This window comes from Neurospora tetrasperma, assembly GCF_000213175.1.
Source record: "Neurospora tetrasperma FGSC 2508 unplaced genomic scaffold NEUTE1scaffold_1, whole genome shotgun sequence".
NCBI classification, from domain to species: domain Eukaryota; kingdom Fungi; phylum Ascomycota; class Sordariomycetes; order Sordariales; family Sordariaceae; genus Neurospora; species Neurospora tetrasperma.
In genome coordinates this window covers 2,334,614-2,355,824 of record NW_009799099.1, presented here as the reverse complement: position 1 = coordinate 2,355,824, position 21,211 = coordinate 2,334,614, and the positions used below count along the sequence as shown (strand labels likewise).

The 21,211-nt window shown below is 52.5% G+C and overlaps 7 protein-coding genes across 7 annotated transcripts; 4 read left to right on the top strand and 3 right to left on the bottom strand.

The window, feature by feature from the left end:
- Nucleotides 1-191: 191 nt before the first annotated feature.
- NEUTE1DRAFT_76104 (uncharacterized protein) lies at nucleotides 192-3,149 on the bottom strand (the record flags this gene model as incomplete). The annotated part of the gene is made up of 2 exons (XM_009849638.1): nucleotides 192-2,571; nucleotides 2,633-3,149. 2 exons carry the CDS (start codon nucleotides 3,147-3,149, stop codon nucleotides 836-838), a joined length of 2,253 nt encoding a protein of 750 aa, XP_009847940.1.
- A 1,592-nt stretch (nucleotides 3,150-4,741) lies between these two features.
- On the top strand, nucleotides 4,742-6,205 carry NEUTE1DRAFT_134725 (uncharacterized protein; the record flags this gene model as incomplete). Its single annotated transcript, XM_009849637.1, has 6 exons — nucleotides 4,742-4,909; nucleotides 4,982-5,053; nucleotides 5,123-5,167; nucleotides 5,226-5,242; nucleotides 5,351-6,064; nucleotides 6,157-6,205. 6 exons carry the CDS (start codon nucleotides 4,742-4,744, stop codon nucleotides 6,203-6,205), a joined length of 1,065 nt encoding a protein of 354 aa, XP_009847939.1.
- Nucleotides 6,164-9,949, bottom strand: NEUTE1DRAFT_119845 (uncharacterized protein; the record flags this gene model as incomplete). The annotated part of the gene is made up of 4 exons (XM_009849636.1): nucleotides 6,164-8,572; nucleotides 8,627-8,709; nucleotides 8,904-9,500; nucleotides 9,605-9,949. The coding sequence occupies 4 exons, from the start codon at nucleotides 9,947-9,949 to the stop codon at nucleotides 6,469-6,471; spliced, it is 3,129 nt and encodes a 1,042-aa protein (XP_009847938.1).
- Nucleotides 9,950-10,553: 604 nt separating this feature from the next.
- NEUTE1DRAFT_35170 (uncharacterized protein) lies at nucleotides 10,554-11,001 on the top strand (the record flags this gene model as incomplete). The annotated part of the gene is made up of 2 exons (XM_009848792.1): nucleotides 10,554-10,736; nucleotides 10,825-11,001. 2 exons carry the CDS (start codon nucleotides 10,554-10,556, stop codon nucleotides 10,999-11,001), a joined length of 360 nt encoding a protein of 119 aa, XP_009847094.1.
- A 1,333-nt stretch (nucleotides 11,002-12,334) lies between these two features.
- Nucleotides 12,335-16,164, top strand: NEUTE1DRAFT_127526 (uncharacterized protein; the record flags this gene model as incomplete). Its single annotated transcript, XM_009849635.1, has 3 exons — nucleotides 12,335-12,358; nucleotides 12,416-13,461; nucleotides 13,515-16,164. 3 exons carry the CDS (start codon nucleotides 12,335-12,337, stop codon nucleotides 16,162-16,164), a joined length of 3,720 nt encoding a protein of 1,239 aa, XP_009847937.1.
- Nucleotides 16,165-16,742: 578 nt separating this feature from the next.
- NEUTE1DRAFT_57410 (uncharacterized protein) lies at nucleotides 16,743-18,854 on the bottom strand (the record flags this gene model as incomplete). Its single annotated transcript, XM_009848986.1, has 1 exon — nucleotides 16,743-18,854. The coding sequence occupies one exon, from the start codon at nucleotides 18,852-18,854 to the stop codon at nucleotides 16,968-16,970; it is 1,887 nt and encodes a 628-aa protein (XP_009847288.1).
- A 673-nt stretch (nucleotides 18,855-19,527) lies between these two features.
- NEUTE1DRAFT_115844 (uncharacterized protein) lies at nucleotides 19,528-20,623 on the top strand (the record flags this gene model as incomplete). Its single annotated transcript, XM_009849634.1, has 4 exons — nucleotides 19,528-19,607; nucleotides 19,664-19,821; nucleotides 19,900-20,149; nucleotides 20,236-20,623. Coding segments are annotated over 4 exons (612 nt in total).
- Between the last annotated feature and the right edge of the window lie 588 nt (nucleotides 20,624-21,211).

The window sequence follows — 21,211 nt, the reverse complement described above, 5'->3', positions numbered from 1 at the left end:
TGCGAATTACCTACACTTGTTCATTGGCACCCCATCCATGGCTTGCCAAAGAGGTGCTTCTAGCCCTAACGGCTACCATCTTTGCGGCTTGAATTTCAGTTTAATCTTTATATAATATCTTTTTACTGTCTCTTGAAGTAGGCGTAAGACTACCGAAGTCACTTCCACTAAGCAATGCACATACTTCATCCTTCAATCTATGAGATTGATTCATTTATTGCTTGATTATTCCTCTCTAGTCTGAACATGTGATACCAAATCCTCCGTTCGTTATCCCTTTTAAACAAGCCATTGTTGCCCAGAAAAGACACTTCATAGAACTCTATGCAACCGTGAAAATCAAGCTACTGATTTGATGACAGTAGTAAAAGTTGTACATGAAAAACAAGTGCAATGCGAGCCGTATTATTGTTGTTGTCATATGTAGGTAGTGGCTAAGCCGAGAAGGTAGGTATCGCTCCTCATTCCTTGTGGAAGTCTTGTTTCGCTAAGTCAGGAGCAGTCGGAACACCCTGTCCTGGATGCTTCTGCCGTTGTCTTTCCAGGCATCGTGTTCCATGATCACGCATGTCCGACTGGTACGCGAAGGGCTTTTTGCAGTGTAAACACAGAACCACGCGATACTTGGTAGCGTTGTTATGGGCGAAATCCAGATGTGCGCAGGACAGATGTCGCTTGAAAGCGAGTATGGATAGCCAATGCGTAGACAGACCGGACAATCCAACTTGCCATTCAGACGGGTCGGCCTGGGTCCGTCATCATTGTTTCGGCCGTGTAGGGAGGTATCAAAAGTTTGATCGGCAGTATCTTTATGGGTGATCTCCCGAGTATGACTCTACTCTGATTCTGAATCACCGTCCATGCCTAACAATGTCTTGTCAAGATCGTCCAGGTCTTCCTGGTCCTCGGCGTCCCGTTCACCATCATCGTTACCATCGGCGTCATCCTCGACGTCATCACCTTCGCCTTCACCGTCGCCTAGGCCAAGTAGCGCCTTGTCATCGTCATCCAAATCATCGACATCGTCCATGGGGGTATCGGCATCATGGGAATCAGCGGTATCCTGTCTCTGGATGCCGTTTGTCTTGCCGGTGCGAAGAATTACCGGCTTGTTGGCGGGAACGTAAGCACGGCGATGGGCATTACGCTCCATGATTTCGGCCTCGTCCTCAGTTTCCGCCGGATCGATGTCGTGCTTGGACGGCGAACCCTCCCCGTCATCTTCATCACCGTGGCCTTCACCATCGCCGTTGGCATCTCCATTAGTGAGCTTTGGCCGCTTGATCGGCCTGATAACGCCGAGGTCCGGATCATTGGACTCCTCCCACCGGCTGAGTCGGCGCTGGGCGCGTCTTAAGGAGGCCGAGTACGAGGCGAACTCCTCTCCAAAGTCATCTTCTTCGTCTTTGAGCTGGCAGAGACCAACGTAGCCTTTCTCGCGGAAGGGGTAATTCTCTCCGAATCCGGTGTAGTTCACGGCTCCTGCAAGGAGAGCCTGCTTGTTATAGTTAACGGTCTCCTCATCCTCGCTATCGCTGAAATCAGCCCATTCCTTGGCTTTGTCGAGCCTGTTGACCACACGGATAATGGAGCCATCGACACGACGCTGCTTTCGGCTGCGATGGTGGCTTCGCGTGAGTCCTCTGTCGAGAATCCACTCAACGCGTTGGGACCTATTGCGTTCGACGGCAAGCTGATGAGCGGTCGGTGGACGAGGTTTCCTGTGCACAACACCTTCGAGCATCTGCCCACCGGCGGGCGATGAGCCTTCGAAGATCTGATATTTTAGGGAGTTGCCACCCCTACGGTTAGTAGTCTGTGGAAAAGCGGCAGGATGCCTACCGACCAGAGCCCTAGGCGGCGGAGTGGATCTGATGCTGTCCAGGTCGCTATCAACCTTGGAAGGCCTGATTCGGGGAAGGATGCCAGTTGTGGGACCGATCTCATCACCAGCAGGGAAGCCACGGCCTCTGCCACCCTTTCTAGTTTGGCTCTCGACCATGAACTGCTGATCTGCCTCAATGATCTTGGCTCGCATCTTTTGCTTGTCCAAGCCGAACTTGATTTCCTCGTCGGGATCCTTATTCTCAGCTTCCTCTTCTTCTTTCGTCATCTCTATCAAGCGCGGTACGCCCTGGTTTGCAACGTCAAGACCGTAGTCGACACCTGCCCCGAAGGGATTCTCATCGCAGCCCTCCTCAGTAAAGTCAGATTCAAGGTAGAACCACATGAGCCATAGAAAGGCACGAGCGCGGCTGGTGCTGGAATAGTTGGTCTTCATGATCAAATCATGGAACTCTCGACCAGGCGGGAAATGCAGCTCGGCGATCTTGCTAGCCTGTTGGCAGATGACGAACAAGAGGTTGACGGGATTCGTCCTGGGTACGTGGGTGGCACGCGCCTTGATGGCGTCAATGGAGTTGGGCTCATCCCTGTCTTCGGCGCCTCCTTTCAAAATAGATTTGAGGCGGGGTGCGTCCTGCAGTTGCTTGTACGCATGGGGGTCTTGCTGGGCCTGGAGCGAAGGGATGGCGTGGTATGTACGGAGTTGTGCACGCATTTCGGGAAAGACTGCGGGGGAGATTGTTAGCAACAAAGAAGAGCAAGGTGGATGACCCTCGAGAAAACTTACAGTTGAGTGTCGTGTTCATACGACCAATGTTGACGAGGAGACACACCATAGCCATTCCTTTCGCGGCATCACGATCACTAAGCAGCTTGTCGCGAAGGACTTTTGATGTCTTGCTACTCCTCGACATTGTGTCGATGTAGAGATCGGCAAAGCACTGCTTGCCAATCTTGTCAGGTTCGTAGCTGTTGGTGAAAACCTTTTGCTCGTTGTCGAACACGGCCTTGAGGAAGTCGTACTGGATGTCCTTTCGCCAGAGCGGCTCTCCGTCCTCCTTTTTCAGATGCCGGATCTTCCCAATGACGTTGGTCCCTGATCCATCATCGCGGCCACGGCCTCTTTTCCCACGAGGCAGCCTAGACTCGCTTGGCTCGGGGGTGGCAGCCATGGTAGCGTCGTTGTCCTCGGTTACGCTGGCGGCAGTGTGCGAAGACTTCCCAGGTTGGTGGGCGGGGGAACTGGGAGTGTCGACATCTGACAGTGCAGGAGAGGCAGCACGAGAGCTGGGTGAGGCGGCCATGGCTTTTGTCTAGCTGGGAGAGCGCGGGTGGCTCGCGGGTCGCAGGTTGCTGTAATGGAAATCGGGTTGCCCGTCGGAGCTATTCGGTCTGACCCTGCTGACGAATGCTTGAGGTACGGCGGGTATGACGAAGGGGCAAGACAGCAAGCGCCCGGGGGAAGTCGCAGGACACGCAGTGGAAGTTTTGGTTGGCGATGAACCGTTTGTAGTTCCCTTGTGATGGGGCTGCAGAGTCCGACCGCAGATTCTGGGCGCGCGCGCAGGGAAATCGCAGGGAAACCGCAGGAAACGACAGCAACCAGTTGGCGTTGATGCGCGATATGGAAGGAGGGGATGAAGGAATCTCGCGATTATTTGTCTAGAGTACTGATTCGACTATGCTGATGATGATGCCTTTTGCCGATGGCGCAGAAATGGCCGAAGCGTGCGTTGATTCACAGAGGCACGTGGTGAGGGAGATGGTGATGCAAACAAATCATGACTTGGTGGGCAGACGAAGAAATTGCGAGGGAGGAGTGCAGTGGTGGTGGGAGTGGTGGCGGGAGGAGGAGACGGAAAGGGATGAAGGGATTGGCATAGCTGAGTAGGCACAAGCAGCAAGGAGTTGGCGAGAACGAGGAACACGGAGAAAGAAAATACATTTCAACCGACATGATGCTAGCAGCTTCCCTTTCCAGGTTTGTGCCGCCGTGGTGACCGTGACCTGACAACGGGATACCTGACGGGATGGAATAAAGGTAAATGTACCTGGGCCGACCATCCTGCTTTTCCATCTGTTTTCCAATCTCCAGCATCAAGTCATCGAGACTTCGTTGGTTGTTGAGGGCGTGTGCCCCTAATTCTCGCAATTTGGGACCATCATCGTCAAATTGTGTGGGCGGTCGAAAGCCCCGTGTGGTGCATCGTCGCGTCCTGTTTTGGCCGGCAAAAATTGGGTGTTGCCGAGTGTCGCAGGTGTCGATGCCTGCTTCTGGCGATCGAGCCGTGTGTGTGCAGTGGGTGAGCGTTCGCCCGTCGCCCGCCCGTCGCTCATCGCGGTCAGTGACGTTTCGACCCCGGACCCTTGGCCTTCCACATCAAAGGGTGACCACTAAACGCGGTTATCTGTCGCGACGCCAAGGTGCTGCGATCCACCTTTAAGATGGTCTGAGCTCTTTTCCAAAGACTAGGTGTTTAGGCATCGGCATCATGGGCACATGTCGTGATGCCGCACTTGCACGTCCTTCGGAGCCACATGTCCGGTCCATGTATACCTATTCGACGTACTACCTCGAAACATGATCGGATGTCTCTTGCGAAACCGAGTTTTACAGAAATAGGTCATTTCCTTTCCAAGTCCATCTTCATCCACCATCGTCAGTTGGTGTGTCCTTTCTTATCAGCAAAGATGACCTGAAAGCCCGGAGGAGGGGCATGCCTAACTGGGGCTGGATTAGGTACAGTAGCTGTAGCTGTAGAGGTAGCACCACCGTTTGTGTATCCAAGAGGAGGGGTTCCTACGACAAAACAAGCACAATAGACTTTTCTTCTTCTCAACACTCACTCTCCTCAAAACATCCACATTCCCAGAACTGCCAAATCCCGTCCTGATCATGACCGGCGTTGCAAAGATTCCCGTCATCGACATCTCCAATGACAACCAAGACCAGGCCCGAGTGGCCAAGGAGCTGGTCGAGGCCGCTATCGAGCATGGCTTCATCTATATAAAGAACACGGGCAAAGATATTCCCGTCGAGGACGTCGACGCTGCGTTCGAATTGGTATCCCTATCACTATCCACTTCATTTGTTTGCGAGAAAAAAAAGCACTAATGATGAAATAAATCCAACCAGGCCAGGAAGCTGTTCAAGGAGACGCCCGTGGAGGAGAAGCAAGCATGCACCATCCAAAAGAACAATCGAGGTGTAAGTTGAAAGCATTGACCTTGACCACATGACCAACCATCTATTCTAACCATACAACATGATATCCAGTGGTCAGCTATGCACTATGAGACCCTCGATCCCAAAAACCAGCGTGTAAGTCACCTCACTCGTGATTACTTCCTCACACACTGACCACCCTCTTCTGATTCAGGTCGGTGATTTCAAGGAGTAAGTGAACCAGCCCATCCAACAATACATGCCCCTCATCCATCGATCGATCGATCCATCCACCACTCCCCCTTTTCCAACAGCTGACAAAAATCCCCTCTTCTCCAGGGCCTTCAACTTCGGCGAACCCTCCCAACAAGGTCACCTCCAACAACCCATCCCCCCCACCATCCGCTCCGCAGAACCTTTCATCTCCCGCTTCCACACCCTCTGCCACCACCTCTCTCTCCGCCTCAACACCCTTTTGGGCCAGGGCCTCTTCGTCTCCCCTCCCGATTTCTTCACCTCTGCTCACCTGCGCGAGAACGGGGCATCTGGCACCATCCTGCGATTACTCTATTACCCTGCCCCGTCCTCCATAGCTGCAGAAGAAAAAGGAGATGGGGACGTTCGAGCGGGGGCTCATTCCGATTACGGAAGTATGACGCTGTTGTTCAGGTTGAAAGGCCAAGCAGGCCTCGAGATCCAGACGCGCGAGGGAAACTGGGTGCCTGTCCCCGTTTGTCCCCCAGGCACAGAAACGGATCCGGCTCCGCCGATTCTGGTGAATATTGGCGATTTGTTGAGTTATTGGACCAATGGGTTGTTGAGGAGCACGGTTCATCGGGTTGTTTTCCCGAGTGCAGCAGGGAGTACGGTGGAGGGAGAGACGGGAGGGGAAGAGAGGTATAGTATTGCTTATTTCTGTCATCCGGTGGGGACCATGAAGTTGGAGCCGGTGCCTAGTGAGAGGGTGAGAGCGTTTGGCGAGGAGCAGAATGGGAAGGGGGTGATTAATGGGGAGAGGAAGATGTTGACTGCTGATGAGCATTTGAATATGAGGTATGTTTTCTTTTTCTTTTTCTTTCTCACTTTCTGTTTTGGTTAGGATCATGTGTGTCACTTGCTAACAGGTTTTGATGTGCGATTTATAGATTGCAGGCGAGTTATTTGAAGTTGTATGAGGATGAGAAGAAGGACTGATGGGTTGAGTTGGCTAAATAAATGGGGCCAGGACACCTCTTAATGACCAGAAACTACCAAGTATGATGCCACAGAGGTCCATCCCAGAAAAGTAATGCAGATATCAAACTCCTCACCAGATATCAATACGACCTTCACCTTCTCCCAGAAATGATATAATCTACCTGTTCCTATTCATACCCAACTAACACAAGAAAATACAACTCTCTCCTCCGGGTATCTCCCAATGCAACACCTTTCCCCTCCCACACACAGAAAAGAAATCAAGTCAACCCAACCCAGTACTTTCTCCAAATACTCCCACTCCTCCTGATATCGAATCTAACCCTATCCCACTCGCCACTCTCCCTACACTTCTCTTCCTCCTCCTTCAACTCCTCCAAAACCCTCCAATCATACACCGAGACATGTCTCGGCTCGCCGTTTCGATGTCTTAAGCCTGCATTCCTAACGCTCTGGAGAAACACCTTGTTGGCCTCCTTTCTTCTGCGGTCCACGAGTATGATCTTTTTCTTCCGCTTGGTCCCACCAGGGGTACATGAGGGGGTGGGTGTCGGTGCTGAGCTGTTGAGGACCATGGCTTCCGTGGCGGTTGTTGCCGTTATTGTGGGCATTATGGTGGGCGTGCCCGTGGGGGCAATGGATTGCTCCGCTGCCCACTCCTTGGGATCGCGTGCAAACTTGGTAATCCCGTGGTAACCGAGCAAGTCCTCTGTCACCCAGAGGTAGTCGGCGATGCAGGGGGAGAGCATGAAGGAGATATTGGCAATTGTGCATGCATCGCCGAGGTAGCGGCACTTGTTTTCTGTCAGTGATTCGATTGCGGTGGGGGGAGAGCTAACGTGAGGCCTGGCTGTAGGTTGGGGTACAGTGAACGTAAAGTCACAAGAGGTAATGCCCAATGACATCGAGTGAGGAAGAGAAACCCGTCCCCGGGTATTCGTACTCCGGCGGTGCTCTATGTCTAGGGTAGTGGGCTGGTACATGGAGTTCGCGCCTATGAGTCTAGGAGGAGCGGCCAAGCGAGGATTGGGATTGCGTCGTGGCGAGGTAGTCTCGATGGCCATGAGAGGCTCTCGCTGAACAACTGATGAGGATATGGTCTCCCTTCGGGATGTGGAAACGTCATTCTGGCCTTCTGGGTTGTTGTGTTTTCTGATCTTGCTAATGTCACATTCTAGGTCGGTGGATGAACTATGAGGTCGCTTTTCCCCTCTAGCCATCGTTGAAAGTTCGTTAGTTGACCTCTGCGGAGATTCAACCACTGTGGGCAGAAGACGAGGTCGATCTTTGGTCTTTATCGGTGATCTGATAGCGATGGCCACCGAAGCTGACGATGTGAACGAGTCCCTGCCAACTGAGCGACATTTGAGGGAGGAGGATAGAGACGAAGGTGGTAGAGCGTCTGGGCATGACGACTTGTTAGGTGTCGACGGGGCTTGGCTTGTTGAGGCGGTGGTTTGGGTCTGGATCTCGACGCCTCTTGTTTTGGGATCAGCCTGTTCCAGACGTCCGATCCACTCCAACAGCTCCTGGCTTTCTTCACCTAGGGGCTTTTGTGTCCCATGAATTGCCATTTCTTGTAACTCTGAAAAAGACAGAACGTCAAGATAAGTTCTGTCACAGTGTATCTTGTTTACCATCGGGAACCTCGGGGTCCAGAATCCAGTATTGCCGGGTCTGTCGAAAGAGAAACACCTTATGTCGAACACTGGGGGTACTTTGAAGAGTGTTGTTGGTGCCTTTTTGCCGTCGACCCCGTCCTCGATCCTCAACGAAAATGCAGTATCGTCTTTCGGATCCACGGCGACTGGTTGAATGGCCGTCATAAAAGCACGCATTTGCGTTTCGTTCAGTTGCACCACGTTTGTAACAACGAAATTGGGCACTGCTCCGAAGCGCACCACCTCTTCCTTATTGCCCAGACACGCAATGTAAAAGTGTGTCCACTTGATGTTTGGAAAGCCGAAGGACTTTGCTTTGGTCGGGTCGTAACGAGCACCGACCACAGCAAAATCACCCACATCCCCAAACTGTCGAATATACTCCTTCTTGAGTTTAATTGCTATGCTGCCAGAGTACCCCACCGACGTACCAAAGTTGAAGTATGTAGCGTCGGGTTTGAGTACCAGGCCTTCTCCACGGTTGGTGATGCACGTCGCAAACGCACGCCGTAGATCTGATTCCGCGGATGGTCGGCTGCAGTCGATGATCTGCCGCTGGACCAACATCGAGCGTCCTTTGACCTCTGTCACTATTTCTTGGAGACGCTGCATTCTCTCCGAGTGTTTAACAGCCAAGAGCGACTCGTCATCAACAAGGAGAATGTCATAGTAAACGATCATCAGATGTTCCCAAGGGTTTCGTCTAGGTCAAGTCAGCAATGATCATCTAAAAAAGTATGTGCAGTTGGGTTCTCACTGTGAGTCCTGTTCCGTGCTAAGGAACGCACCAGACCTGGATACATGCTTTCGGATTTTGTAGAAGTCCAATATTTTTTCTTCCTGGAGCGAGTGGATTAGTGACTTGAACACGTTTTGCCCAAGTATTTTGAACAAACCTTGTCGCTATATACCAGTAGCTCTCCCTCCAAGATGCATCCCTTTTTGAAAGGACATGATGGCTGGTGTAGATTGAGTGATTTTCGGATGGCACTAGTCTATATCAGCGGTGTCCGTTCAACGTGCTAAAGAGGTACCCACTCATGTAGAGCTTTCCGGTCTTGTGTGCTATCCTTTCCACTCTTGGAGAATATTTGTATACAGTCGTAGCCCTTACTGAGGTCGATATGAACCTGGCAATACTCGCCGTCGTACTTCACCTCGCAGCTCATCCTACCGTAGTCCATCTGCAAGCAATGCTTGATGCTTCTTGCCTGGAACCATGGTTGACGGCCAACTTTGACACCCAATCTGGGTTTCAGGTGTTTGGCAAATTCGTCCCTCCCAGTAACCGTTCGTTCCTGTCTGTGGCTCGCCAGTATGCGGCCAGCATCCACAAAGTCATCCCGCACTTTGACTATCAAGGGCAACCGAGGATGGTAATTGCGATATACGAGTTGCGGGCCGAGAATGACGGGCCGGTAGTTCTTCAAGAATAGTCGCGTGAACCACTTGGCATCTCGAGGGGAGAATCTCGTATAGATATCTCCAAGTGCCTTCTCTCGGCTTACAGAGGTTGAACTGGGAGGTGAGCTGCGCACTGCAGGGGAGCTAAAGTGACAGTGCGAAGCGATGTCGTGAAGAAGGTTGTCGATCTCCTCAACGGTAACTGGTCTGATGGGATCAGGATTGGGCTATATCAACGTCAGTTCCATGTTTCCCAGATAAGGTCGTCATGATCCTGCCGTTGTACAGATTTGCAACCAGCGAATCTGGCATGTAGATTCGCAACACTTACCGTGTCCCTCAGAATACGTTCAACACATTCGGCGAGATCCATGCCCCATTGAGCGTCTGCATGTCTCCCAAGTTCTTCCCTTCGGGTCATTCCCAGTACCAGTCCCCTTCCGATGATGCGTTCCAACCTTCCCGGGCCATACCTGAAGACCCTGTCGGTTCTTTTTTCGGGAAACAGAGTGGAAAGGAGTGCTGTATCGTTGTGGTCGTCGCGGTTGATAAGTGAGCGGTGTTTGGCGAACCAGTCCTCGATGATTTTGGCAGTAGTCTTCAGGCCAGACTTTGTGCGTTGGTTGTCGTCTAACGCCTGCAGGAGGTCGCACACGTACGAGAAAAGGAAGGGCATCGTAGGTGGTAAGCTGCTTCACAGAGAAAGCGTGTCAAAGAAGTGAGAGCATGCAACGTCGGCAGAGGGCATTGGCGACATGCAAAGACGATCCGAAAAGGAGGTCACCGCGAACTGTTTAGAAAAAGTTTTGGAGAAGTGTTCGCTGGTCAAGTCCGCAACGAAGGACGGTGGTGAAGATAATATGACATTTATATATGGTAATTCGCAGTTGGTGTGACACTGGATGGAAGGAAAGAGAAAGGTCGGTCGATGTGTCTATGTGAAGAATGTTCAGGTTCTAGGCTTCAATGGCAACCGCTTGGGTTGCAATTGGCCTTGTGTTCCGTCAGCACAGTCACTGCCCCGCGATGACCTCCATCCAGGAAGGAGAAGTGCAGTGTGGAGGGACAGAATCAAATACATGAGCGACCGCGTTCAAGGGTTGCAACCAGGAGTGGGTCCATGGCGCGTAAACACGTGTGTGATGAATGAATATTGTGCAACCTTGAATAATGAAAGTACTTGCGTGTAATGCCCACTTGGACAAAAGTGTCTCTTGTCGGTATTTGTCTTTTCTTTATACGCCCATTTTTCTCTTTGTCCTTGACTTTCGTGATCATCAATGGATTTATTTCATGCTCTGATCCGGACTCACCACATCACCTCCCGCAAAAAGGTCGCGCACCTCCGAAAAGCGGCCGGCCAGTTGAACTGCTATGCGCTCCTCCGAAGCGGGGGCTGTCCTGGCATCATGTATTGCAAAGGTAGCGAGGAAGCCGTCAAGGGGTGGGTGTCCACCGTCCAAGTCAGTCCTTTACCTAGTTTGTTGCGTTTGAGTATCCGGATGTAGGAGGGCAGTAATCCTGATGATAATGATGCGAAATCGTAACCAGAGACTGAGATACAAAGACTTCCATCTGGCTTCGAAGCCTGCTCTAATAGAAACCAAGTCGGCCCAGTTTAGTGATCCAGCGGGGCTGTTCGAGGTGGAAACAGTGAAGGAGTTCGCTGCTGCCATGGAGAAGAGGGGGCTTTCCCAATGGTGGGAGCAAGCCATGGGCTTCTCGTGAAGTGTACACAACGAAGGGAATGCCCGAGTAGGATGTGAGGAGAAAGTCTCGAAAGTGGGCTGAAGACCCAGACAACGACGGCAACCTAAGGAACGGCATGGCGATAAGGCTGGATGAAACGTACACTAGTGTACATACAGGCATCGGAGCCATGCAGTTGACGGATGCAGGGCTGAAGAGAAACAAGCGAAAGTGAGGTGCCAATGTCACGTCAAGTGGAAAATGCCGGGCAACATCATGCTGCCGTGGTTGATTGATCAATGAGTAGGTAGTGTACGCTGATACGGTTAAATTGCTTTGTTCGCGGCAGGCAGGCAGGCAGGGGCCCCGGACGGCAGCTACAATCCAGATTGCCCGCTGCGCTTTCTCTCCTGTGAGGTCATAACACCCATGGGATCCAAACAGCAAAGACGGGAGGAAGTATCGATGTGTGGCACTCTGTCTTTTGCTGCAGTAGCTGAGGTGTACACCGTGGCTCAACCGCAAACTCCGTTACAGTACTGTCAACTTCAGTTTGAATCTCGACTTGCGCAGGACAAGAATCCGACCAAAAGCGGGTAATCGTCGAATACCTCGTGATACCATACCTGTTCCGTCTCTAACCAGCAGACCCCGTACCACCTCTGATCCCGTCACTTTCCGGGCTCTCAAATCGCTGTGAGCCGCCTTCTCGAACAAATCCTGGAAAACATAACAAAGCGCATCACCAAGTACTACTCTGATTTCCCTCGCAGCGCAGGTGTGAGACTTCCAAGCTGGCTCAATTAAGGTGCGTTGGCGCAGATGACAATCCCATCCCCCAGGGAAAAAGAGGTATTCTTGCCGAGCATGTGCGTGTTCCAGGCCTAAGAACCCCCCCGGCCAGCCCACAGCGCCCTTTGCGCCGCTACCGCTACAAGTTCAGACGAGCGCCCCACAGCTAAAACATCCACAAATCGCAACTTTACAGAGATCTCGCCGGTCGTTCGTCTCCAAGTCAAAATTTGTCTCCCAGTCCGACAACCCCGACTGCCGCAGCCGTAACAGGTACGGGGGACGCCAAGAGGGCAAAATCGACATTTGATGTCCGTTTGTCGAAACGACAGAATGCGCAAGCACCGAAAAAGTACGACCCATCCCACCGACCGACGTCTCTCCGATCAACCCTCCTCCAGTGACGCGCAGGCCGGCTGACCAGCTTGGGAACTGTAGACAGCCTCGAGACGACTTTCACACCACCCAACATTCATTCCCCGATTATGGGTATGGGTCCGAGCCTTTCCTGTCTTGGTAATTAGGCGCTGATTGTTAGGGGGGGAAAAGATCCAAGGAGTCCCTAGATGGAGCAGTCAAAATGGCGAACTTTTACAACAAAGTGGTAAGAGGCGACCTCGGTTTTTGCGAGGCGGCTTTCTCTAACTGTCTCACCAAATAGAAAAGTCTGGTCAGCCCTTGGAAAGCTATCGATACCCTCGACTCACAACCGCGAGCTACAGGCCCGCCTCTCAAGAAACAAAAGACTGGGTCCGAAGATGGCCGCTCAGTTACGGCTGCAAACGAATACTCGAAGAGCCATTTCGCCTTTTTCCCGGAATCTATCGAAGATGCTGGATCAGATCATGCTACACGGACGGACCGTACGGGAAGTCATGGTAGCCTGACGGGTGTTATCGAATTTCAAAATGTCCAGGGTCTGGGATTGAGGGACGGCAAACCCCGTTCTGACAGGCGTCGTCGCTCCCGCGCGGGAAGCCAATCCCCTCGGTCAGCTCAAAGATACGGGCGAAGTATTGAGCCCGGAAGAGACGACATTGACAATTCGGACCGGGACGAACTTGCGGAGAAGAGCCCGTATGTCTCGAGCGGCCCTATTCTCCGACTAGTCAACTCAGCAACGAACATCGTGGATGCAGCTGATGCTGCAATTCTAGGCAGCCCTCGGAAACGATCAATAGAGCTCCTGAGACCAGTCAAGCGTCCGCTACATCATGTTGATGGCGAAGAGGATGAGCTGGCCCTTGAATCGCCCACCAATCCCCGCGCCCTTAGGCGAGCCGCTTCAAGCTCGACCAACAAGGGGAGCACTCAAGCGACAAAACGAAACAACTCTCATGACCCTGTTCCAAAAGCGCAGTTTCACCGCCTATACAGTGCCCTCTGTCTGCCAAATCACAGATATATACAGAAAGGACCCCAGGGATGGTGCTTTCTTGGCGAGTTTACCAATGGCGCCAAGCAGTTACAGCTATGTGCTTGTTCGGGAGAAGGGGATTTATTGCCTGAGTTGGACTGGCTCAAAATCACCAAGAGTGTTAACACAATCCATCACAATGCCGAGTCCTCTTATGTCAAGATTCGCCAGTCAAAGACAGGCAACGTGGGGGGTCAAATGGTGCTCCAATTCTTTAACACAAAGGAAGCCCAAAACTTCGTGCAATGGGTGAAGACAAACTTGAGCGCGAACGTCATAGAAATGAACAGGTACTACAATGTACTCTCGGATTCAATGGTATTATTATGCTAACCTTCGGCAGTGCGACACTTCAAAAAACGTATGAAAATCTCATGACCGAGCTCCAAAAGGCCATATCGGGAAGCCCGTCACCGCTTGCAAATTCAAGAGTCACGCGGACCACATCAGCTCTCGATGTGGAAGGATCGAGGAATATGGCCTTGGAACCGGCTGGCCTCATAGCGCAGGCAACCGCAGGGTCTCCTACAGCATCAACACGCCGCCGACCCCGTCTTGTGGACACAATGCTGTCTTCACAGCGAGCCCTCAGCAATCAGTACGAGCAACGGTCATTCGAGGTTGATGCTCCGGTTCAGCGGTCATCAAGAAGACAAAATGATGACACGGTCATGATAGATGCCCCATCGATCTCGTCTGCTCCGGTGAGCCGGTGGACAGAAGACCATCCTGAATGGTCCAAGAATTGGCGGATGCCCTTAGTCTACCACCGGACGTCGGTAGACAAAGATGACATTCCACGACTGGATGAAGGCCAGTGTTTGAATGACAACTTGCTAGGGTTTGGGTTACGCTATTTGTTTGAAGAATACCCAGGGAGGCATAACGAACTGAAAAAAAGGGTATACGTGCACAACACCTTCTTTTATGAGAAGCTCAAGCCTGCCAAGTCCAAGGATATCAACTACGATGGCGTCAAAGGATGGACATCGAAGGTGGACCTACTTTCTTACGACTACATCATTGTCCCGGTCAATGAGTACTATCACTGGTGGGTGGCCATCATCTGTAACCCCGGCAGATTGGACCCAAACCACCCGCGGCGTTCTACGAACTCAAGCAGTAGTGGCACAGAGACCAGCGATAGCAACTCCATTGAGGGCAAATTGGATGGCAACATCGAGAAGTCAGACGATGTTGAAATGATAGACATCGATAATGAACAGGCTACAGACCACGGGCAGGAGATCAAAGCTCAAGAATCTTGCGTGTCTGTTGACCGAATCGAAACCGACAGCAACAAGGCGGACAGGACGGGACAAGATGTGGTGGACTTGGTAGCCGACGACACAGACCATGACCTCAGGGAAAGGCTTAAAGGGATAACCAAGCTCCCGAAAAAGGACCCCTCGGAAGAAACGAAGATCCTTACCCTGGACTCCATGGGGAACAGCCATTACCCAGCGGTGCAAGCGCTCAAGAAGTATCTTCTGGCAGAATTCGAGGATAAAAAGCAAACGAAGATTAAGGATCTTCCAAAACAAATTGGAATCAAGGCGACCAACATCCCGGAGCAAAACAACTTCTCGGATTGTGGTGTATATCTGCTTGGGTATATTCAAGAGTTCGTCAAAGACCCAGACCGGTTCGCTCACTGCCTGATGCAGAGAGAAAAACCTGGATGGGAGTTTGACCCTTCCGAACTTCGGGAGTATTGGCGGAACACCATATTCGAAAAGCAAAAGGAACATCAGGCGAAGTATGATGAGGAGAAGAAGAGAAAGAAGGAGGAAGCTGCTAGACGCAAGGCTGCTAGCTCAACTCCATCCGACGCAGTGATGAGTGCTACAGAGAGCCAGACTTCGGGACGCACTGGTTTGTCCCATGATCCGGCAACCGACAACGTTTCTTCCGCACCTCAATTTGTTAGACCGCCAGTCGTTTCTCGGAACACCAACCCGAACATACCTGCTCCTGCTCCAAAGCCGACAACTGCTCTCAGGTCACCATTATCGTACGGGGCCTCTTCAGCGACCGGAACAGTGACTAACACTGCTGCTGTGGCTGCCGAGAGAGGTGGTGGCTCAAAGGGGAATATGTCAGATTCGCTCGAACCTATCCCACGGCCGCCTACTCGGCCCCAGAAAGCCGCCGACAACGTTGTTGTTGATCTGGAACGGGACGAATCCGAACCAAAGGACAAGGTCTCTCACCTTTCGCCAGACAGTCCTTTGCCTGGCGAGATCCGTCGTTCTAGAAACAAGGAGTACGAGCACTCTCCAAAACAGCGTGCCTCTTCGCGGACTCCTAGGCAGAGCCCCGAAGTCAAATTCATACCAAAGCTGCCCGACTCTTCTCCGGCCTCTGACAGGCGGACTTCGGGTATTGCTCAGGAGATAAGCCCGCAGACGTTCTACTCCAACGCCCCGCAGAGACCACAGTCACCAAAGCTACTGTCGCTAAAGTCACAGTCGCCGAGGCCGCAATCACCTTTGGTCGAACGGAAGCGGAAATCGTCACCAGTGCGCAAGGCAAAGGCATCACCACCCGCACGTAAGACGGCGCCTTCACCTGAGCCTGCAGCGCAACCCCTCGAATCGATCGAGATTTTTGATCCCCCTACTCCTGAAGTTCAAAGACCGTCGACGACTAGCAGCAAAGTCAAAGCCGAGGAGAAGGACAACAACCACGTAAACCACGTAAATAAAACTACCTACAAAAAAAGCGATAAACATACTCGCCAGAAGTCCAAAATACCTCGGAGAGTTGTGGACCATACTGATAGAAGCGGAAGTGGAAGCGGGAAGGGTGGCCGTGTAGAACAACAACAGCAACATCATCAGCGACAGCCACGTCCCAGCAAGCCCAAGGAAACGGCCGAGACCAAGTCTGAGGAGATCCCCGATTCACCCCCTCCGGCGATGGTCGTGTCTGACATCCCTGCGGTGCAAAGCGCGGAGATGACTCCTATTGACTTGACTGATGAAAACTGAGTGAAGATCAGGAGTATGTGGATTGGTTAGAGCGTTGAAGTTGTTCCTTGTTATATGTTTATTGTTGGTGTAAGCATATTCATTCATGCATCTGCCCATTTGCATTGCATGGTTTTGAGGCCTTGATGGCTGGTCGAGCATGGCTGCGTTGTTGTTTTCTGAAGCTCGTCGCTTGATTGTCTCGGAGTTATAACTCTCGAACTCTCCAAGTCTTGTACATCCTATTATTTAGGCGGAATATGTGGCGGTATTGACGTCCATCTAGGACTAGAGGAGGACCTTGAGTCGGGTGGCCATCTCAGTCCCGAGCTAGATGATGGAGTCTCTACCTAGTGCTGAAGGAAGAAGTAGCACCGCGTGATCTAACAGACTACCAATCCTCTGTTGGTATTTTTCCACGGAGAGCACATTACAAGAAGTTTACCATCCCTTTGATGATATATTGGTGACAGATTCCATAGTCTTTTAATGGCTCTGTGCAGCACAACTTAGCATCGGAAACCTAGTGGAATGGATTCATGACCAGAACTTTTCAACTCCCTTCAAATGCAGTGAGGCTACCTAAAAGATATGGTGTGGTATGTACAATACATGCTCTTTCTACTTTCTCTTTCTCCTTTGTCTATGAACAGCTTGGCTGTCGCGAATGCGATATAATGTCCAAAGCACTTTGTAACAAATTCAACAGGCGATGATTATTTGGCTCTCTTCTTGTTCATTTTCCGCGTACTTCTCATGTCTCACTCCGTCAAACGAGCTAGACAAGACAAGGCAGACGTACGTATGGTTCCCATCTTCTTCCTCTATTCCTCCTCTTCTTCCTCCTCGCTCTCCTCCCCCTTAGCCCCCGCTCGCCTAGCAACCTTGGGCACCTCGAAAATAGTAGCGCCGTTTCTTCCTTCCTTCATGTACTTCCACCTTCCCAACCTCATCTCCTTGCCCGTAGCCACCACGATGCAGATGCCGTCGCGACCACGGTTGCCGCGCTCGAAGATGGCAATGTCATTGATAATACCCCTAATCAGCCCGCTCTCTTGCTTCTTCTTCTTGTCTTGCGACCCATCCACCGAGGCCTCGTCATCCGCTTGCTCCTCCCCACTGCTTGCGGTTGCAGGTTCCTTCTCCTCCTTTGCCTTTTGCTTCGCTTCCTCCTTCTGCTTCTGGGCCTCGGCCTGGTCAAGCTGCTGCAGCGCCGTGCTGGAACCGAGCACGCCAACGGGCAGGATCTTCTTCTTGTCCTCGCTCAGGCGCCACACGCGCACGAAGCCGTCCCAGGAGCCCGAGAGGATGACGTCCGAGTACGGGATAGTGCGGAGGGCGGTGATGGCGCGGGGCTGCGGGGTGGGCACGACGCTCTCGTCCGGATTCGCGTCGGCAGACACCTCGGTCGGCTTGAGCGGCGGGTCGATGCCGTGCGCGCACGGCTGCGTGAACAGGGCCTTCTTGCGGTTGATGCCCCACAGCGAGAGCGTGCCGGCCGAGTCGCCAGTCACAAAGAGCTCGTCGTCGATCATGGCCACCTGGTCCATGGTGCCATCGTGGTTCACCGCCTGGTCCCGGTTCTTATGGGATTTCTTCTCCGACACGCCGCCGCGGAACACGAGCTGCGACTCCTCGGGTACCTTCCAGTAGCGGGCGGTCCGGTCGCGCGCGCCAACGGACACGCAGCGCTCGCCGGCCAGAGCGTCGATGTCGGGGATCTCATCCTGGTGGCCGAAGAGTGTTTCAACGTAGGCGAGCTCGTCGAGCGACCAGACTTTCACTGTCCGGTCCTTGGAGGCAGAAAATATTTGGTTAGTGCCGCGGCGGAAGGCGAGCGAGGTAACGGCGTCGCGGTGCTGGGTGAAGGCCCGGAGGGGCTTGAGGGTCTCGGCGTCGTGGACGACCATTCGCTTGTCGGCGCCGCCGGTGACGACAAACTTGCCGTCGGCAGAGGCCCTGACCGTCAGGATGGCCGCGTTGGTGTGTCCCTGGTATGTCTTGTCCTTTGCCTTGGTCGGGTTCGCTCTGTTGAAGCACACTCTCTCGGGTTTCTTCTTGGGCGGCGCAGGCGGCTTCTTTGGCTTTTTCTTGGTCGTCTGTGGCCACTGGTTCTTGGGTAGGTCTTGTAGCTTCCACTTGGTAAGGTAGCCGTCTTTTGTGGTGGTGTAAGCGTACGGCGCGCAAACCGAGACTGATGTTACCGTTCCTGAATTCCATCTAAACTGTGTGTGTGCGGCCTTGTCAAAGTCGAGCTTGGAAGCCAACTGGCGGTAAACCTTGCCCTTGGCCTCAGCCACGTCCTCCTGAAGACGCTCCGCCAGCAAATCACGGTCAATCTGCTCGGCGTCAAAGGCATACTCGTCCTCCAGTTCCACCTCTTGTCGTGCCTTGTCCAGATACCGCTGTGCCAATCTTAACCGCTTCTCGGCCGCCGTCTCTCCTTCGTGGTCCGACTCCTCTTCTCCTTCCGATCCGTCCTCTCTCTCAATATGGTCGCCATCGTCACTGTCAATGTCGCTGCCGGATATCGACTCGTCGCGCTCAACGGCTTTCTTGGGGGCGGCGGGGCGTGATTTGGCGGCAGGGCCTCTGGCCGAGGATGACTTGGCAGTCGATTTGCCAGTCGCAACTCGCTTCTGCGGGGCTTCGTTGGCAGAGGCACGCTTCCTCTTCTTTTCCCCAGCGGGTGCTGTGAAAAAGGACGACATGGTGTTGGCAATTGCGGCCCGGGGCAGTCGGTGCAAATGCACTGGAGTCGTCTGGTGGTAGAGAATGACACTGGTGTGTGAATTGGGGTCGCGTTTGGCTTCACTTCAACGCTGCTGCATGGCTATCAAAGTTGAAATTTTTGGTATGGCCGTTCGCGCCTAGATACACCCGACCCGACTTCGAAAGGAAAAAAAAAAGTTGCCCACCCTGCAGGCTTTCTATCGGTGGAGTAGCACGCCGATTCGTCAAGGTCTCCTCCACTGGCTTGGCACAATTGAACAAGTCGGAGAAGGGAATCCCCGTGCCGTGCACTCTACCTTATTGTGTCACTAACGGACATTAGGGCCATATCACGTCAAATTGTGCTAGCGAGCTATTAGTGCTTGACTGGTGGGGAGGCTCTTGCTGTCTCCAAAAGAAGTCCCCGGGCTATCCCAGTAGGTTTCATGACGGAGTGGGGCTGTCCCTCTCGCTGTCTGTTTGCCTGCCCAGTGGTTGCAGCTTTCAGCCCTTGAGGTTCTGGGGACTGGAATGGAAAGATGGAAGACGATAGCGGGCACCTGAACAGCCTGGCCCGTGCTTGTCAGCTTGCAGGCTGAAGCTCCAGTGCGCGTTCCCCGTCGCCGTCAGTTCAAGCTCCAACTGCCCTGTCCCGCCATAGGTAACGACGAGAACCGTGCAAGCCAACGCAACTTGAAGCTTGCCAAAACAACAGCATATCATCCATCACTCACAAAACAATCAGCCAAAATGTACGTCGCATCGGTCATGTCTTGGAGAGGTGATATCAGAGCTGATCAGCATGTAGGGAGGTTTTACTAGGTATCACGGGCAAGGACTTTACCATCATTGCGGCGTCCAAGGCCGCTATGCGGGGAGCGACCATCCTGAAGGCATCTGACGACAAGACAAGGTCGCTGAACAAGCACACACTGATGGCATTCTCCGGTGAAGCTGGCGACACAGGTACGGCAACGATATCGTGATGATGGCGCTTTTGAACCAAACCAAGTTGTTAACCAACTGTTTCTTCCCCATCAACAGTACAGTTCGCCGAGTACACCCAAGCCAACGCCCAGCTCTACTCCATGCGCAACGGGACCGACCTTTCCCCTTCTGCCCTTGCCAACTTTGTCCGCGGCGAGCTTGCGACGAGCTTGCGCTCCCGGAAACCCTACAACGTGAACCTCCTTCTCGGAGGTGTCGACCCTATCACCCACAAGCCCAGCCTCTACTGGCTCGACTACCTTGCGTCGTTGGCGAAGGTCCCCTACGCCGCCCACGGCTACGCACAGTATGTGATCTCGCCTGATATCTTTATACCGTCTTTGTTGCGTAGGAGTCATGTACAGAATCACTGACCGGTTCTTTCCTCATCAGATACTACTGCCTCTCGATTCTCGACAAGCACCACCACCCAGACATCACCCTTCACCAGGGCATCAAGCTTCTCAACCTGTGCACCGACGAGCTCAAGAGGAGGTTACCCATAGACTTCAAGGGCATGACGGTCAAGGCGGTAACGAAGGACGGCATTATCGATATTGAGTTCGACGACGACAAGGTGGTTAAGATGGCTTGATTCGTGGGGATGCTTGCTTACTTGCCTGCTTGCGGCTTGGGAAGCCTTGCGGGGGAAGGACAACTCTGTATAATAATACCCATACGACGGAAATGCATGAGTCCAGGTGGTTTCCACCAACGGGAGACCCCTGGCGAATTTGATGTTCATAAAGAAAGAGAGAGGAAGAAGCAAGGCTATCATGTTAAGAGTTGTGAAGTCCGAGAGTCAGTCTCTGCGGCTCCCGGTTTCAGTGTGGCGTGTGGAGCGCTCCTGGGCCGATCATACACCCTGCCACCGACATCATTGCGATATGTCAGGGTTGCTTCTTTTTGCTCCTTTCCTCGAAACAGTTCTCCAACCGGTCAGATATCATCCCCGCAGTTGAGGATAAGGGAACCTGTTTAACGTGCTCTGGCAATCATGGGCGGAAGTATATTATAATGCTGAAGCGCACACTACGAAAACGGTTTCAATTGAGACAGAGGCTCGACGAGCACTTGAAGTCCGTATTGTGTACCTTTCTGAAACCGACAAGCTGTAACATGAGTCATGACTACTGGTAACCGTTGAAACAACTATGAAAGTATTTCACATTGTCAGGGAATTGTTATACAGCCAGATGAGAAGAGCTCGAGCCAGTCAATGGTCAATTCTCATTTCATATGTTCAGTCAGCATCATTAAAAGCACACGCAGAGAAGACGCAGTAAAGGGACTTGAAGGAATGTGCTAAAGTGCATGTGTGTAGTACGAGCCATGTAGTGTATAATCGCTGGCTAACATGACGAGGCCC